The 19,642-nt window shown below is 35.9% G+C and overlaps 1 protein-coding gene across 1 annotated transcript in view; it reads right to left on the reverse strand.

The window, feature by feature from the left end:
- Positions 1 to 7,192, reverse strand: part of LOC136834390 (dual specificity tyrosine-phosphorylation-regulated kinase 2-like) — a 346,235-nt gene extending 339,043 nt beyond the window's left edge. The window contains exon 1 of the mRNA XM_067096951.1: positions 5,654 to 7,192. Within this exon, the coding sequence (XP_066953052.1) occupies positions 5,654 to 6,847 (1,194 nt within the window). The 5' untranslated portion in view covers positions 6,848 to 7,192. The remainder of the gene's footprint in view (positions 1 to 5,653) is intronic.
- Between the last annotated feature and the right edge of the window lie 12,450 nt (positions 7,193 to 19,642).

Consider the following 19,642-nt stretch of genomic DNA (forward strand, 5'->3'; position numbering starts at 1 on the left):
TGTTCATAAATTATGAGTGAATAAACTAACTAACGTCATGTTCAATCCATGATGGAAAAAGCTGACCTGAAAACGTTAATGATGTTGATAATGATGTTCTGACCTTGACTCGAAACAAGGTGAGGTCAACAGAACGATTTTAATTTGACCTTTGAGCTTTACAGGGAAATGTCATGACAGACAGTAATATTAAGTTTGTCATTTTCATTGCAACAAGAAATTAGTTTTTAGACAAGACCTGTAAAGGGATTTGATCTTAACAAAAACACCCAAAAACTACACACACACACACACACACACACACATAAGAAAGCTGCTGTAAATATACGCAGAATCGATAACTCTCATTATCCTGATTGCAGAGATTTATGGCCGTCGTCAAACGCAATGCTCCATTACAGATACCTCACGGTCGAAATAACCACGTAAATATAGATAGATGATCATTATCACCGAGAAAAATAAGGCGCCTGAATATCCATTGAATACAACACCTAATTTTTAATACCTTGTCTTCACGCTGCCATGATTGTAAGCTCGCTCGTGGAATCTAAATTACAGCATTTGTGCGTAATTAGTATAATTGTGGTTATTTTTACTCAAGTGATACAAATTTCGTAGATATTGGGTGTACGCGGCTAATAACCTGCTAACCAACTTTCTACGGAATGCAATGAACATACGTAGATACAGTGTCCTTATGTGGATAAAGAAATGCGAATGAAATAGCACATAGAGATAATCAAGTCTGTTGTTGCTTGTTGTTTCGATTACACAAGCATATAGGCCCAAAATTATTATACATGAAACAAAGCAATATTTCAAATATTAGAAAACGACTAGTGAAGAGCCCTACCACAGTAACGAAAATAATAAACAAAGACATACACACACACACACATATAGGCTACATACCTTATAGGCTATATATACGTGTGTATACATATTTACTTAAATCTTTCTATTTATTTATTAATTTGTTATTTTTTTCATTTTTTGTGTTTCCTATTACCTTCTGTTACTTCTCCCTAATGAACACCATATTCTTTGGAAGCTGAACCAAGTCAGTGGGCCCCTGTGGTGGGCTTGTTCCATATGAATAGGGTTCATCTTCTGAATAATAATAATAATAATAATAATAATAATAATAATAATAATAATAATATATACACATTTTTTTATATATATATATATATATATATATATATATATATATATATATATATATATATCCAAAAACATTATATATAAATTCCAAAACATTACAGCCATTACAGGCAGTTACGACTGTAACTTACCACTGAAAGATAAGCAAGCTAAGTTATCATCATCTGAATTCCCACTGACTTATTTTATCAACAACAGGACCTTGAGAGGATGTGGGCATATCTCATGAGATAATACTAATAATAATAGATAGGAGATGTAGTTTCTGCCATGAACCTGCACTTTTGTTTTAACATGTCTTATGATTGTGGTTTTTTAAATATATATATATATATATATATATATATATATATATATATATATATATATATATATATCTATATATATATATAGCCATATACAATAGCCTATATAAGTTTATTTATATATATATATATATATACATGACAAGTCCTATTTGATTGACAAACTGCAGTCCTGATCACCAGAGACCCGAAATGAAGTATTGCCAATCAAAACATATGGGTTTGTCGTGTAAACAGTGTGCTTCAGGGCCTTTTATTATGCATATGTGTGTGTGTGTATATATATATATATATATATATATATAATATGTGTGTGTGTATGGTCTATCACATTAACCTGTTACAAAAGATAAAAGATAAGAGCACCGTACAGCAAGCATGTTACATCTTCATACTAGCCTATCTGTGCCGCTGCAAGGAATAACGAGCCGGAACAGTGGTTTAATTATCGCATTCTTTCTCCTATTTTTAATCATTTATCTAACCATTCAGAATCCTGTTATTACGAGGACATGCAAACAATTTGTTTTCTTTATTTTTTTTTTTTACTTTCAATGTTATTTTCCGTTGTTAATTCACGGTTAATTCTTAATATAGTTATGGGACAACAGCCATCAATGCAACACATGACAGAAAATAAAGGAGATGGGTCCATTGCCGGACTGGTTTTGTAGCTTAGTGCGCTCTCTCTCTCTCTCTCTCTCTCTCTCTCTCTCTCTCTCTCTCTCTCTCAGATTATTACCACTTCACTTTACAAGAGCAGTGGACAATCAGACCTCAGAATTCAACAGGGATAATGATGATGATAATAATAATACACACACAACACAATAATACACAACATCATTATTATTTAATAAACCAGCATTACAAACTGGTATTAAAATTTGTCAAATTTATAAAAAGAGCAATGCTGTTCACAAATACAAATTAGAAGTAAGCATTAATAACATAAAAAAAAACAACTATATAACTGCTACTCTAACATAATACTGTCTCACTTCCAAGCACTTTGACAGAATATAACGGTATCACTCTGTTGCATTTCACTTTTTCTCAGTGTTCCAGTTTTCAAAAAATACTTTCTACCAATACTTTTCTTTCAGTTTCAGAAAGTAAGTTTTTCCCCTCTAGTATGGAGAAATAAATCAGGTATCAGTCACTTGCCTCATCTGCAGTACGGTATAGGTTATATGGTTTGAGATACAATGTTGTATATATGGTTTAAGATACAGTGTTTTGTCATAATATCAAATTAAGCAATATGTAAACCCATACATTTCTTTCGAAATTTACAATTTGCGGATTGTGGCTAAAGAACAATCACCAATGTCGAAATGAAAGTTGCGCTCTCTCTCTCTTATACACAGAGGAAGTCACATCACATAATCTTACAATCACCATATCCGTACCCTGTAAAGTTTCCTCTCTCTCTCTCTCTCTCTCTCTCTCTCTCTCTCTCTCTCTCTCTCACTTTTTTCTTATATCCGTCCCTGTAAAGTTTCTCTCTCTCTCTCTCTCTCTCTCTTCTTCTATCTCTCTTTCTCTCTCTCTCTCTCTCTCTCTCTCTCTCAAATTCTTACACTTTTCCAATATGCTCAACCTTTATAAGTGCCATGACGATCAGATCACAGTAACTTGAAGCTTGAATCCCTAATTGGACGTGAAAGAATGCTCACATCTTGCTGGTCAAGATTCTTATCTGAGAGTAATATTGACAAATCACTTGATACTAAATGGTTCCTTCGTGCCATGACTCTGAATTAACACAAAAATGAAACCATTTCAAGTTTCTGCTACGTTAAACATTTCCATATGTAAAGTATAGTGAATCATCATTAGTTTTGTGTGTGTGTGTGTGTGTGTGTGTGAGAGAGAGAGAGAGAGAGAGAGAGAGAGAGAGAGAGAGAGAGAGAGAGAGAGAGAGAGAGAGAGAAGTTCCAGTTTTTTCTATTTTAATTTTCTATAAGAACCATTTCATTTTCTACCATGAACAGTGTACCATAGAGTGAAAGACCTGAAATTCAAAATTGTTTTGATGAAAAAAAAAATGTAAACAATGCATCATCAGAAACAGTAAAAAAAGAGCTCTATTCTCACTCTTCCATCTCAGTGACAAACTCTTTGGACTGCTTTTACTGTATGTACTGTTTACAAACCAAGCCATTTATCAGCAATCTGGATTCAAAACATCCGGTTGGCGTAATCTTTCGTTAAAAAAAATAAGTAAAATAAAACTGCAAACGGTACGTTAATCACTCATAATCTGTATGTGCTGAACATTCTTAAGTTTTATAATCAAGTGTTCCCATAGCATTAATTTTAAGGGATCTCCAAAACTGTAAGTGTACATTTACTGTTGAATTTAAGATTGCCTGTCACCATAATAAATTGCCTATCTTATGGAAACAAATCCACAGTGACGTGTCTGTAAGAATATCATTTAAAAACACATTTCTAACTCATATGTTTAAAACTTAAACTCTTACAAACACATCACAGTGAATCTGTTTCCAAAGAACTCGATCGAAAAACGGACACGTTATGTAATATCTAAAATGCGTTCAAGCCACGTTTTATATACTTTTCTTTAGAATATTTAGAAACATAAAATTGCCTTTGCATTATTTATACAGTAGGCTACTTAGGCTACACGTGAGCCAGTGCAGATTTATTTTATTTTAAACTAAATATTTCGCACTCGTCTTCATTTTCATAAATACGTTTCACATGGAACATTAACCCGAGGCTTGATATGAATGATTATTTTTCAAAAACTATACTCGTGGCCAGATATGAAAAATTAATCTTACTCCCCTACTGTTTTACCCCAGGCTTCATATAGATAATCAATTTTACTACCGTATTATTTTCAAAATAAGTAATCCCTTAGCTTATATGGTTAAAATACCTTTATTGCTGGTGGTAAGCTTTCATAAAGAGTACAAAATTCATGTGCTAGTTTCTATGTATCTGTGTTTGTTTCTTGTAACTCCAATGCCCGGTGTTCATGACCTTCCTGCCTCGGAGTTGCGTTCCATTGCTTGAGGGTACATTCAAGCACACACTTTCCTTTTAATTAGCCTTATACGCAGTTTATTCAGCTGTTAATCACAGTGCCTACGTGTCCTGTTTACTTGTTGCTCTGATATCACACACACACACACTCATTATATATTCTTTCTTTTCTTTTCTTTCTTTCTTTTCTTCTCTCTTTCTTCTCTCTTTCTCTTTCTTTCTCTCTCTCTCTCTTCTCTATACACAATACACAACACACACACACACACACACACATATATATATATATATAAGTATATATAGAGATATACATATAAATATATATATATATATATATATATAGAGAGAGAGAGAGAGAGAGAGAGAGAGAGAGAGAGAGAGAGAGAATTTGCTTGTTAATATTTTAGGTAGTCTGTATTTATTCACTTATCTTCAATTCTCATTTTCTTCCATTTATCACATAGGCATTCTGCTCTATATATAAATAAGCCTGTTGTGTAAGTTCGAGGTCTTTTGACTTGCTACATACGAATGTACAGAATAAGCCTATGTAAAAATTGTGATAAACAGAGGAGAGAAGAGCTAATGTAAATAAATTAAAAAAAAAAATATATGCAGACACGCATGATTCTAAGTTTATATATATTTTTTTTTTTTTTTGTCCATTGGAAAAATACATCAGGTAATAGAACTTTTAGCAAATCAATGGCAGCAGTATACAATAACAGTGGTAACTGAATGTAAACATATGCTACACTCTTTTTTTCCTGTGTTGTTTGTGTGACAGCTTTATCCTATGCCATTTGTGTGTATTCTATTATTCAAGTATTTGAATAAGAGAGAAGTCTAAGCCTTTCATCGTTTCATATTCTTGTTTGTTTTCTAACACTCAAGGTACAGTTCAAGACGTGTCTTTTATTTTGTATTCCTTTAATATAATTTATATGATATATAACTTAATTATTTCATCGTCACAATGTACGTATTGTAATAACATAGGACCAGCCTAAATACTACTAATTTTGTGATTCCACTGGTATTCTAATACCCAAGGTAGAATTTGAGAACGCCACTCATTTTGTAGCTTTAATTTCCAGACATATCATTTAAAGGAGGAAACGAATACCATAAATCTGAGAAGGTACCCATCAGATCTCATTTACCTTAATGCCACTTCGTCCCTGCTGTTTGAGAAGAACATTTTCCGGTTTCATATCACAATGGATGATCTTGTTCTTGTAGAGGCCGTCGAGACAGAGCAGGAGGCTGTGGGCGAACTTTCTGACCAGCTGTAGGCTAAATCCCATGAATTTGTTCTTCTTGATGAGCTCGTATAGGTTGATCGAGAGCAGTTCGAAGGTTATACACGTGTGGGAGCGGAAGGTGAAGTGGTCGAACATGTGGATGATGTTCATGGTGTTATCTTTGTCCTGCTTCCTGAGATGTTCGAGGATTCGGATCTCCTCCTGCGCCTGCCTGTGGAACCTCTTCTCGTTGCGAACGATCTTCAGGGCCACATGCAGGTGGCTCTTGTGGTCGTAGGCCTTCACCACCTGCCCGAAGCTCCCCTTGCCTATGATTTTGAGCACCTCGTATCTGTACTGGATGTGGTCGTGGGGAATGTGTGCGTACGACCCCTGGTGGTCGTCGTACCCGTAGTTATTCGCGATGGCCTGGTTCCCCGTCCCGATGATACCGGGCCGCTTTTTCGCATTGGCGCCTATAAAGTATATTTGAGGGTAATTAAATATTTCTTTGTGTTCGTAAGGAGTGAGTTTATTCATATAATACTTCATAACCTGCTCGGGCGTGGCTACGTATGTCTTTGGTTGTCGTGTTGAGCCGTTCTTAAGACTACTTGAATCGGCCGAGGGCGGCCGGACCACAGGTAAACTAGAGGAATCCGTGTTGACTTGGCTCGACACCGAATTGGGCTGTCCATTTTGCTCCGAATTCGAATTGGTGTCGTCGAACTCGTAGAGTTGAGTGATGGGCTGGGCGCCGCTGGTTGTAGTCTTCATGGTCAGAGGTTTTAAGGGCGGCAAGTGGGTGGTGCTGCTCCCGCCCTCGAGATAGGCGCTGGTACCAGTGGTGGCGTTGCTGGAGGTGTTGGAGAGGGTTGTAGTAGTTGTGTTGGTGGTGTCGTTGGGCGAACCCGCACCGTTAATGTTGGCAAGTAAAGATCGGGTGCGAGAGAGGGGCATGGCCGCAAACACTCCACCGCCAGCTCCCAACAGCCCTCCGCCTCCTCCTCCTCCTCCACCGCCAATTCCACCTCCAGCTCCACCTAAAACTCCACCACCAGGGCCACCCACACTCCTGCAAGCCACCTCCCTATCTGTGGCTGCACATATCATAGCGTTGGGTCGGCCGCCATCTCTTCTTGAGAGCTGTTGGCCATACTCAAAAACAACCACTACTCCTCCTCGCGCACTGCACTAAAACACTATACGAGAGATCAGACTCAGACTCAGACTCGGACTTCGAGCACTTCGCGCTTACACTAACCCCTAGGCTTCACTCGGTGTTAAGGGAACCACTTCCTAGGGACGTGACTGTAAAATTATCCCCCTGGCTTCATTGAGGATTTCTTTTTCAGACGATTAAATTCGTAAACACAATTCACCACCGCGCATATCCTTACACCAAGAGAACCTACAGAAGACTCAGTTCATGAACGCTGAACAATGGAAACACGTCAATGTCCTCTGACGTCATTATCTGTCGCCCAATAGGAGCGCCAGTTGGGCTATAACGTCATGGACGACCCTCCTATCGCGAGTCTTGTTGACTGTTGCCAGAGTTCGTCTTTTTCGATATCGTAGGGAAAAGGTAAACTACCGTATCTTCTGCCCTCATTCGACAAACCTAAGATTGTCAACTTGATATATATTTCTGTTCGTGTTTACATACACGCATTGAGTGGTGATGCATGCTTACATAAATATGTGGCTTTACACAACTCTATAACTGGAAAACCATAAGCAAATCCTACAAAATGATGTCTTTAGGAACTAACAGGAGCAACTGGCAAGTACACATGCACACACACGCACACACAAACACACGCTCACACACACAAACTACACACACACACACACACACACACACACACACACACATATATATATATATATATATAATATATATGTGTGTGTAAGTTCTTTCTATATTCGATAATTATCTTACATTTTCATATTTAGTCGATTTTCAAAACATTCATCATTTGGAAACAGCTCAGTGGTCTGGTAAACTAAGGTATATTTATTTGGAAACAAAGTAAGGATGTTTATGGGAATAAACCATATTCAATAAACCTTTACTTTCTGTTCATAAATAATGGCCAGGAATATTTTAAGTGCTCGCTAATACAAATGAACTGGTGTCTGCAAATTTGTCCATTTTCATTTTATTTTCAGCCATATATGTTTGCAAACGGTATGCTTTATTGTGCATATGAATAACAGAGAGAATAAATAAATCTGCTTTTATCTGCAACAGATATAGCAGACTCAAAAGGTGTGTGTGTGCTCGTGTGAGCAAACGTTGCATGAATTTGCTAAATTTCAAGGGAAATTGCAGGAAACCCAGAGATTCACGTTGAAGCCATAAAAACCTGGTACAATTTCGTCACGTGCAAATGTCGAATATCGCGACCGCAGGTTACAGGCAGCAGCAACGACAGCAGCGCGTTACAGTAAATCATTACATCGAAGACGAAACCAAGGTACTCTGCGATGAATAGTGCAACAAGCCGCGGAGATGGCAGTCATCGTACATCGGCCACCGGTGTGACGTCGTGTCGAGGCGCGTGCATCTCAGACCCTCACGCATGCCATATGGCTCAGCTGGGGACTCCAGGTCTGTGAGACTTAGGTCCCTGCGATATCTCCCAAAGCTGTGAGAGTAAGTGTTGCACCGTATTGACCACTTCTGGCATGCTTCTATCACACTCTACTTCGCAGCCATCTAACAGAACGGTGTTAGAAGACCACCTTTCCATGTTTTGTTGACTGTATTAGGGCTGACTTGAGCTTCTCAGACAGACAGATGATTCACGTCACATCTTGGGCGTGTACTTGCAGAAGACGACATAATGAAGGGCTTTAGCAAACTGTAGATACGGCAGAAATGAGGGAGTCTAAGAGTCAGACGAAAACGCTGCTGCCATGTAGAAGATAGATTATAACGATCGCGATACGAGAAGTCTTCATAAAGCAAAGGTAGCATAGATAGACATACAGCTTTGAGGGATGGGCCAGATGAAATGGAACTTCGCGAAGGGGGGAAGCAGTATGGCACAGGGTGGCAAGGGAGGAACGAAGACAGAAATAATGGAGAAAGGCTGATAACAAATGTTATAATTATGCTATAAGAATTATTGGGAGATTGAGATAATTATATATATATATATATATATATATATATATATATATATATATATATATATATATATATATATATATATATATGTGTGTGTGTGTGTGTGTGTGTGTGTGTGTGTGTGTGTGTGCATGTGTGCCTACTTACGTGTAGGGTGAGAGCATCGAAGTCATTCAGGCTATGCAAGAGAAACTTGAGGTATATATCAAAGTGATTAAGGGAGATGGAACAAGACAATAAGAGAGAGAGAGGATGTGGGTGTTGACAGAGAAAGTAATATAGAGAACTGTGTTAATGAAACGAGTGGGGGAAAGAATACTGGAAGAGAGAGAGCGAACGATAGCTGGGGAAAAACCAGTGGAGTATGTCAGGAGGAGACTGCAGAACCGAAAAAGTGAAGGGGCGAAGATAAAAATACAGACGAGAAGATGAGAATAGATAAACTAAAAAATAAAGGGGAATAAATGAGATGATGAAGGTAAATCGACACAGGGAGGAGAAGATGGTGCTGAAACACACAAGATAGGAGCCAGTCGTTTGACAACGATGGAAATGATAACGGATTTAGGTGACGGGATATAGATGGATTACACTGTAGGGGAGATAATCGGGACCATTCTCTTAATCTGCAGCCAACTGCTAATCTTTGATGACGTGTTACTATAAATAAACCGATAACGAAGTAGAGTTTTTATAATAAGCTCATCCCTTGTCTCTAATCCGGGGTTGGGACCAACCTGAGTTGACCCTAGGAACTGGTGGGCACCTGTTCATAAGCTTCTTGCTCAGTGCCTGGTGCACTGTAGTCATTACTAAAGGTTGTTTACAGCGAACCTCTGGCCCCTAGCTGCATCCATTTTTAAGCCTTTTGCTTTACCTCTATTCCACTTCTTTTCTTCAATCTTACTGTCCAACCACTCAAAACTCCATCTCACCAATGGCTAAAACACCGAATAGCTGAAAGTGCCCCAGCGCTTGGTTTTAAATCCAAATTTTCACAAATCAGTCAATCAGTCAAGATACAACCATTTTAAGACTCTCAATCCTTGTCTTCATTCCAGGCTTGGGACCGGCTTAAGTTTAGCACTGACAAAATTTGCTTCAGGTGCACCGAGGAATGGATGAGTACCTATTCGTAATCCTTTTGAGTCTAAATGACCTGAGGATACCCTTAAATCTCCTCTGTGATCTTCCTACCCGTTAAGATCAGGACTTCTAATCCTTCAGATACTGATCTGCCTTATTATTGGTCATCAATAGTTTTCCGCGTGTTAGACCCAGTTTCGCATTACTGCGATCAGAAACATTCTCTCTCTCTCTCTCTCTCTCTCTCTCTCTCTCTCTCTCTCTCTCTCTCTCTCTCTCTACTGAGTTACATGGCTCGGGTAATTTAAAAAAGATATTTCATGGTATGTAACTTCAGTGTAAAAAGTGACACATTGTACCCGAAGAGAACGGAATTCTTAATAAGTGAACAATGTCCACTTAATAACGCACCATTGGCCACCTTCCTGAGAGTGACTTTTGAAATAATGACTGTTTAGCGTTCATCTTCTGTAGGTAATAGTGTCTCTACTGTTTTTCATTTATTTCCTCCTAAAAAATTTTCACCTAAGGGTGGAAGCTCGCTTTGTAAATTTTTAAAGTACAGAATGAATTTACACATCAAAGACACTCTTACTGGTCAGGAACTGTTGTAATTTATTTGTTTATTTATCTACTCATTAAACTGTTATAATTTTTTACATTTTTTTATCTTTAGCTGAGCGATATTAGATAATGCGACAATATACAGCAGATTAGGGATGACTTGACATCAAGAGCTGAAAATCTGAGTATGACAGTTTTTTTTTTTTTATGTTTATATTTTATGATGCTTGAGCACCTTTCACTATTGATTTTGAAGTATGACACTAATGAAACTAAATATGTAAGGCTAAAGTTTCTTTTCAAGATTTGCAAACCCGCTAATGTTGTTTGCGTTCATAAGTTACTGTCAGCCCGTCTTCAAAGTCCCGAGCGTTTTACGCTTCTGACTCTTGTGATGTTGTTTATCGGGTATTTTTATTCTTTAATTGTTTTTCCTCTTCACTCTACTGACTGTTTTGAAGTTCAGAACAATTGATATAAAATACAATTGCTTTAGATTTTGTTTGATTCCACACTTAAACGAGTCCTTTGCAGTTAACATACGTATCTGCACAACAAATTAATGTTTCAGACCATCGATCACTTGACTAGTCAGCAATATAAACGAAGGATTTTTTTTAGCAAAACTAACTGAAAAGAAAGCATCTCTTGCGAGCTCTAACTACTCAAAATAAAGTATATACTGTCTAATCTTGTTCGTAGTTTACAGCATATTGTGTAAATACGGAATTAATTGATTATTTTATGTTTTCATTCACTAAACCTTGATAATACTGCCATTCGTATTGTTCCACTCGGGCTATGCAAGTTGATTTTGAGAAATTTAATGTTGCGTGGAGCCAAGTTGCAGGTGATGACAACGACGAAACTTGTTCACCTTATTTTCACCATGAAGGTAAACAGAATCACCATACTCATTTAATTAGAGAAATCTACTCCAAAATGCAAGCAAACCCTGGGAGATGTATCTTTAAGGCCTGTTCACACTAGGAAACATTGTTTGGAAACAGAGTTTGCAAACTGTTTGCAAACAGTTTGGAAACTGTTTGGAAACAGTTTTTCTGTGTGTATATGTACATATACACATGTATAATGTATGTATATGTTTATATATATACGCATATATATAATATATATATATGTATGTCTATATGTAAATACATATACATACATATATATATATAAATACATATATACACTTATATATACATACTTATACATATGTATGTGTATATGTACATATTCATCCTTTACACATGTACATTCACATATTTACATATGTAGATGTGCATGACACGCTCCTTTTTCCAAAAACTTCCTCACCCATCTCTTTTTCTTTCTCTTATCCCTCCTCGAGTGCATTAAAACTGCCAAGTAAAATACATAGGGTACTGCACCAGCAGGCATCCTGACGACAACTGAGGTCTGGACAGGAAACATTGTTTGCTAACAGTTTCCAAACTGTTTGCATATTGTTTATAAAGAGCTTCCAAGAAACGGTTTGCAAACAGTTTCACAACTTTGTTTCCAAACAATGTTTCCTAGTGTGGACAGACCTTTCCCGGGTGCAGTAAAAGATATATAAATTGTTGTATGAAATTTAGGCTGTTGGTCCAAGCACTGCGGCACTTTCTGTTGCTCAGCTCTTGAGGCAGTGTAAAGAGTTGGAATGGTTGGACAAGATAAAGAGATCCAGAACTAGAAAGCAATGAAGATGAAGTGTAATGGAACTGGAGAAAGCTCACAGTTGGCACTCAAGAAGTGATAGTTAGAGAGGTTGGAGAGCAAAAGATTGAAGAAAGGAAGTGAAGAGAGGTGGTTAAAGTGCTACAAAAAGTGGTGCAGCCAGGGCTGACAGGGCGCTGCAAACACCTCTTTAGCATTGGAATGTATCTCACATTGCCGGGAAATAACTTTCGTTATCGAATGGACTCTGTCTTTTGTCACCAAACACTAGCTGACAAAGTAACTGCTTCTTCAAGAGATTCTGGAAAAACTGTCTTATTCTAGAGTCTACCATTTAGTAAATTTTCTTCCCAAAATCTTTTCCAATATCTGAAACTTCTTTTATACCAACGATGTCTAGACACATTCGGTGTTCACCCAACCAAATTCTGAACAGACCCAAGAGTCCTGTGATTATTTTCATTAGAAGAGAGTTTTGTCTTGCCTTTTAGATTAATTTTGGAGCCACCGTTTGTTTTCATATGGCTCGAGGTAGTTCGTGGTTGACTGATTGATTGTAAGGTATCAGAAACAGGTTGGTGAAATCCCACAAGGAATCTAAAATACGAGTTTTACGTTCCAAAAGTGTTCTCCAAAAGATCCATAACCTAATACCTTTAGAATGAACAAAGTTTCTCTTCACGTTCCAGTTCCTCCTGCAAGCGACGGACGTCATTAAGATAGAAAAAAAGGCAGAAATCCAGCTTCCAGTTCGAGTATGTTATTGGTCTCTTTAAAGAAAGGGGTTCTTCGAATGGCATTTTTCCAGGCAGTCTGTTGGTGCGTTCCGGATGAAGACCGTATCATTCGTCGTGAGCGATGTGGCTTAAAGATAGGATTTCCTTTGCTAAAAAAGATTGTTTTTGAGGAAAAAGGTTTTTAAAGAAGTTGCTTAGAAAAATGCTTCAGGCAAAGCATGTTTTTAGAGAAGGGTTGTTAAAAAAGCAGTTTTTGAGAAAATGAAATAAAAACGGTTCGTAAAAGCAATGGTTTTTTGAGGAAAAAGATTTGTAAAAGCAATGTTTTTTAGGAAAACCTTAAAAGTAATTGTTTTTGAGTAAAATAGTTTGTAAAAATAATATTCTTCTAGAAAAATAGTTATAAAAGTAGCTGTAAATAGGAAAAATTGATAGAAAATCCTTTTTAAAAAAATAAATTGAAAATGAAAGTTTTTTTTTTTTGAAAATGGCTTGTAAAATTTTGTTTTTTGAGAAAATTCTTATGTAAAAGCAGCTGGTTTTTTAGTAAAATGATTATAAAAGCTGTTGTTTTTTTAGAAAAATGTTTTTTGTAATGTGACTTTTCTTCATTTTATTCTTAAGAAAATTAAATATTTGCTTCACAAGACTTGAGGAAATTAAATTTCTCATACGGCCAACTAATGTAGTTTTCCAATACCATGTCTGTCATTTAAAGATCATGTTTTTAATGAGGTTAATATTTTTTCCACCTCGTTTTGTCGCTGCAAACTTCCATTATAATTTTTCATTATTACAATGGAATATCTACGAGCTGTCACACTGTCGATTTGATAATGCCATCAAGGTTATAATTATAAGACGAGAATACACTCTATTTGGACATGAAAATTTTGAGAAAATTTCCGTTCGGGGGAAAGAGGAATTTTTTGTTACGAAACACTAAAAGAATCGAGACACAGTGGGCTGATCTTAATCTGCAATTTTCCTTTTTAAATTTTTCTTTATCTTCATGAACTTGTTTATACAAGAATGAGTATTTCCATTACAAGAACGTATAGTTAATGTATTTAATTATGTATATCTTCACATGAACAGAAGACTGTTAAATGTTTGGAAGTTTGATAGCAAGCCATTTTTACTTGTTCCATACGACTTGGATTATTATTATTAGATGATTTTAACATTAAGGGAATTAGAATAAAATCTTTGAATTCGCCCACATCATAGTTTTTTCCAAAGAGTCAGGTCATGTTGAGTATTTCCAGCGCAAATGATGAGACTTCCGGGAAACAGTTTCATACTTTGAATCTAGGCACCTACTAATAATTTTCCTTGCAAGTATGTTTTGCTATCTCAATGACCAGGAGTAGATTAAGAGTTTTGCTTGCGCAGTTCATGAGGACCTCGAATCTATGATATATCGAGTTAGTGTATGATCATCATTGAGCTGATTCAATAGACAAATGGAATAGATTTTAATTAGCCAACTAAATTTTTTAGTTTCAAATGATTTTCATTTAGATTTACACTTATCTATTCACATATACTATATTTGATCTGTCTTTATTTAATTATTAATTTATTCTGTTTGATCTATTTTTTATTAATTTATTTATTATGTCCATGTAGCTTATTTATTTTGTCCAATTACTTCTTTTTCTTTTATTCTTATCCAAGCTTTAAATCATTGATATTACATTGTGAGATGAGAGGTTCACACCACTGTCATAAATATTTAAGAGATCTGAAAACCAGACAAAAACTGGAAAGAGGAACACATACAATCAGAAAAGGATTCACACCTTTCAGACATAAACTTCATCCTTCACCAGGATGCAGTCACTCATCGTCCTTCTTAGCTCTGCACACCCTGACCTTTCTTTTCACCCTTCGTTTCACTGAGCGCCTCGGGATCCAACTTTCTCTCCTTGGACAAATCAGCTGTTAACATATTTCATCTCCACCGTGCCACATCCACTTACATGAAAACAAGATAGAATATTTCATTGTGACTATAATTCTGAGACAAAGATGCTGAAGACGGGAATTTAATCCTATTTTCACACTATGCAGAGAGGTGAGGTTGCTAGTAGTTTCTTTCTGTTAATCTTATTTCTCAGCTCCTTATTTAAACAGGCTCGTCAGTAGTTAAAGGGGCAATTCCTCTATTTATGGAGGTCAACGACCTCACTTTGTATGGGCATTGATAAAGTGTTTACGTTGACCTGTAAGAGAGTTTGCGGACACATACACACACTTACATTTCAATCCAACTTTTGCAAAAGTTTTTTGATGCCAAATAATTTTGAGATTATCCTTAATTCTATGTCCAGGAAAGAAACAAAAAAAATTGCTACTGTATTAGATAGGCTAATAAATACAAGAAATGTAAAAAAAAAAGCAAATATATTGGAAAAGCAGGCTAAGAAGACATGTAGCTGAAAGCTGAAAAATGTTATATAACAACTAAAAACACAGCAATGCTAGATTTGTTAGCAAAACGATTGAACTGGAATGAGAAAAGCCCTTGCTTTAACTTTAAGAAATGCATCACAGCAAGCAAAACAAACTCTGGCCTAGAATTATTAAAGCATGAGCCATTCAAACTTAAAAATTTTCTTAATCTTTGAAGCTTTCTTTGTTTGTTTTCATTCTTACAGTCTTCCACTTTTCAAGGAGCTATTCTTGTCGCTCACTTCGGGGTTACGTCCCTTCTTTTTTTTTCTTGTCTTTTTCTTGTTTCTATCAAGACTTGGTTAAATTTAAATTTATGCTGAGCGATTGTGATGAAAGGCAATTATCACGATTTGTATAGGATATGTGTTTTCCAGTACTGACATTTTGACAAAAGAATTGATCCAGATAATCTTCAGTGATTATACTGGAGAGACTGCATTTCTGGTATAACAGATATCGATTTTACTCACCTTAAAGTACTTTTAACTAATGTTACATACTATTAGTCACACTTGATATTAATATTTAATATCAACGTACAAATGTAAGCTTGGAATCGTCCACAAATTATTCAATAATTATGGAAACCTCACAATTAATATACAGATATCGATACGGGTAAAAGTACGTTAAATTTGTTGCTGAGTCTGAAGGAAAACGAAAGCAATTTGCAAGCTACGAAAGCTCATTTTTCACTTTTGAACAAGAAGTAAAATGCAAACTCAGAGGAAATATGAGCAAGAAATCATTCCTGTATTCTAAAATATCAAAATAAGTATGAAAGCCAAAGCGGTAAAAGGAATGATTAATTTTTCGCCAGAATATAATTTGCGTCTGCCCACTCTTCACACATTTTACTATTCCTCCTACTACAACACTAATGCAACATTCTTCTATAATGCAGTGGTTTTAAAAATTTTATAATTTTTAGGTACAACACTAAATCATTCCTGAATCTATGTTTTCAGAGTGCTATTCTGTTTATAATCATGGTTACAGAAATGTGTTTACACGACAGCCGTGTGGTTTCTATGAATTGAATGGTTGGCAAATGCATAAATTTAAAAAAATGAAGTTGATAAACGAATAATTATTATGAGTTGTACTGCACAGACATTAGGAGATATTGCTTTGCGTGGCGGGGAGCCAAACACCGGCAAGTGATTGAGGTGCTGACATGATTCAAAGGATTCAGATATACACTACTCACACACAGACACACACACACATATATTATATATATATATATATATATATATATATATATATATATATATATATATATATATATATATATATATCCTATATATCCTACATGGTAGCTGACCAACCAGGCTGTCTGTAAGAACTTTGAAGAACTCAGAAAATTTTTCCTTCATCCCCTTTGAAATGTTTTGTCGTATCAAGTATGTGTACTATTATTGAAAATACTTTTCTTTCCTTTGATTAATAATTCTGTCTTGAATTCATTACTTCAAATAAACGTGGTTTATACATATATACATATATCCTGGCGCTAATCTAATTAAAATGGTGAAAGGGAGAGAGAAAGAAAGAGAGAGAGAGGAAAGAGAAAGAGAGAGAGAAAAAAGTGATTGACTTGCAGTGGCAAACATTATGAGAGTTTTTTAGCATGACTTAGAAATAGTATATATTTATAAAGGAATTTATAAATGAGAGAGAGAGATTGAGAGAGAGAGAGAGAGAGAGAGAGAGAGAGAGAGAGAGAGAGAGAGAGATTGAGAGAGTTAGAGAGATCTGCCCAGATTGTTTGAGTGATGCCTTGAGAGAGAGAGAACATTTTTTAGAGGTAGTATGGAAGTTGGTGTGCATGGTGATGGTATTGCCTAATTACACGATAATTAATTTCAGACCTCATTTAAGCCGACTTTATAAGGAATACGCCACCGTAACATCACGAAGCAGTCGCTATAGCGAATTACGAAGGTAAAAACGAAGAAGAAACGAACGAATTAATGAGGAAATTCGCATTTGAATTAGTTAAAAAAAAAGGAAATATCGTACATGTTGACGTCGGTCTTAGCCAGCAGCTACTTAAGATACAGTGTCCGTTGGCTAAATACAAATATTAAATTATTATCACAATTGTAATTTTAGGCTCCGTAAAAAGAGCGGCAACTGTTTTCGGTAAATTATTGTTAACGAACGCGTTTCAGCGGATTTGACATTTCTGAGGGAAACTTAGGCCGATGTCTGAATTATATAGAAAGTTGTCGATAAACGGTGATTTTTAGTGGATTAAGTACTTTATTATGATGATGGTATACTTCAAGGTACTTAAGAATTTGTATTTTATTGGCAAGGTATAATTAAGATACGTTTTGGCTTAAGATGAACACTGAAAAAAATTGGTGTTTTTGTCGCAAGTACTTTTTTAATGACTGGGTAGTTTTATCACAGAAGCATTTAGTCTGCTAATACGCATGCGCGGATGGTGATGGATTTGTTTCATCTCGTCGATGAATTACTTCTTGAACTCCAAAGTTGTGCCCATAACTACAAAATGTTTTTGTTGTGGATTAGGTAGTTAGATAATATGATGATAGTAATACCACAGGGTACTTGAGAATTTGTATTTTATTGGCAAGGTATGATTAAGATACGTTTGGCTTAAAATAAACACAAAAAAGGTGGTAATTTCGTCGTGAGTAATTTTTTAATGAGGAGGTATGTCTATCACAGAAGCATTTGGTCTGTTACTTTTTTCTATGGCGAGGATTGTAAACCACATTTAAACCAATATAGGTTTTCAGTGTTGACTTTATTGAGGTAATAAACAATTATATTAATAACTGATAAATTATGATCAAATTTCACAAATTCTGGTCAAAATTGATGTTATAGGGATTTGGTTTATTTTATAGGTTAATCATACGTCACCAGTGCTGGAAAATGTGGTGGTTTGTCAGGTGAAAATGAGAATAAACCCAGAAAACTGAAGGAAAAGGTGACGTAAAAACGAAAATTTCATTTATTTTGAGTGTGTTTGTATGTCTGTCACGAGGAGGGGGTTTGATTTTGAGTTAAACTTTTCTGGGGTGACAGGGGCCATGTGCAAAATTGTGTCTGGGTCTGTCAAGCGGTTCGGATTTCTGTGGTGGACAAACAAATATATAAACATTCACATATTATATATATTATATACATATATATAATTTGTGTGTGTATGTGTGTGTGTGTGTGTGTGTGTGTGTGAGAGAGAGAGAGAGAGAGAGAGAGAGAGAGAGAGAGAGAGAGAGTGAGTGAGTGAGAGTAAGAGCGAGAGAAGCTGTCTTTTCCGTATGGGCACAATAACATGAGGAAATTTGCGAAGTATGCTGGTGAGTAATGTTTAATAATAGCAGTTAGCTTAATAATTCCCGTTTTTTTCAGTTAAACTATTAAGTGCAATTGATTGGGTGGTATGCCATACAGTATTTGACACGCTGTTATTTAAACTGAATTTAATAGCTGTTAAATAGATCAGGTGTTGCTGAATTCGACTCCTAATACTATGCACTTTTGTTGTCATTTTCAGGTAGCGAAATGTCATAACGACTAGAAGTGACAATTGTAAAGACGGTGAGTTTTTACTTGGATTTCTCGTGCTAGTTTGGCAGATGCATAGACGTAGCTTGTTCAACTTATACATTTACGTGCAAAGCTGAAGATGGAATTTGATTAAATATTGACGAAATAGTGAAGCAACCTTCAAACACAGGATGTGAATAAGGCTTCAAAATAAAACTGAGAAAAAAATAGGAAAATACAGGGCATCAGTTCAAAATTCCGATCTCTCTTCACCTTATAGCTTTCTAACACATAATAACCTTTGTTTCCGTGTAGTATTTAAGGCATTTTGTTTGTCAATCAAGTTTACCATTGAAATTGTTTCGAAATCCTTTCCGGATGGGATCTGTTAGGCTGAGATCTAAAATAAGATTATTTTACATCTACCTTTTTCCCAGTCCGTTTCCACAAATAATATTTTAATGAAATTGGCGATATCTAATAGCATTAATCTGAGTTTAACTATGGGAATAATATAGGATCGCATTACACTTTATGAAAAAATTCTGTAGTTGTGTTAGTTCCTTCCAAGGAGTTTTGTTGCAAAGAATAGGGCACATTCAGTTAATTCTTTGATGAACTACTATACTAAAAATATTCGCATGTCTCAGTTTTGGACTATACATTCTTTTAATTTTAACGTTTGCAGAAGTTTTAAGTTAACAA

Source organism: Macrobrachium rosenbergii, chromosome 53, assembly GCF_040412425.1.
Source record: "Macrobrachium rosenbergii isolate ZJJX-2024 chromosome 53, ASM4041242v1, whole genome shotgun sequence".
NCBI classification, from domain to species: Eukaryota; Metazoa; Arthropoda; class Malacostraca; order Decapoda; family Palaemonidae; genus Macrobrachium; species Macrobrachium rosenbergii.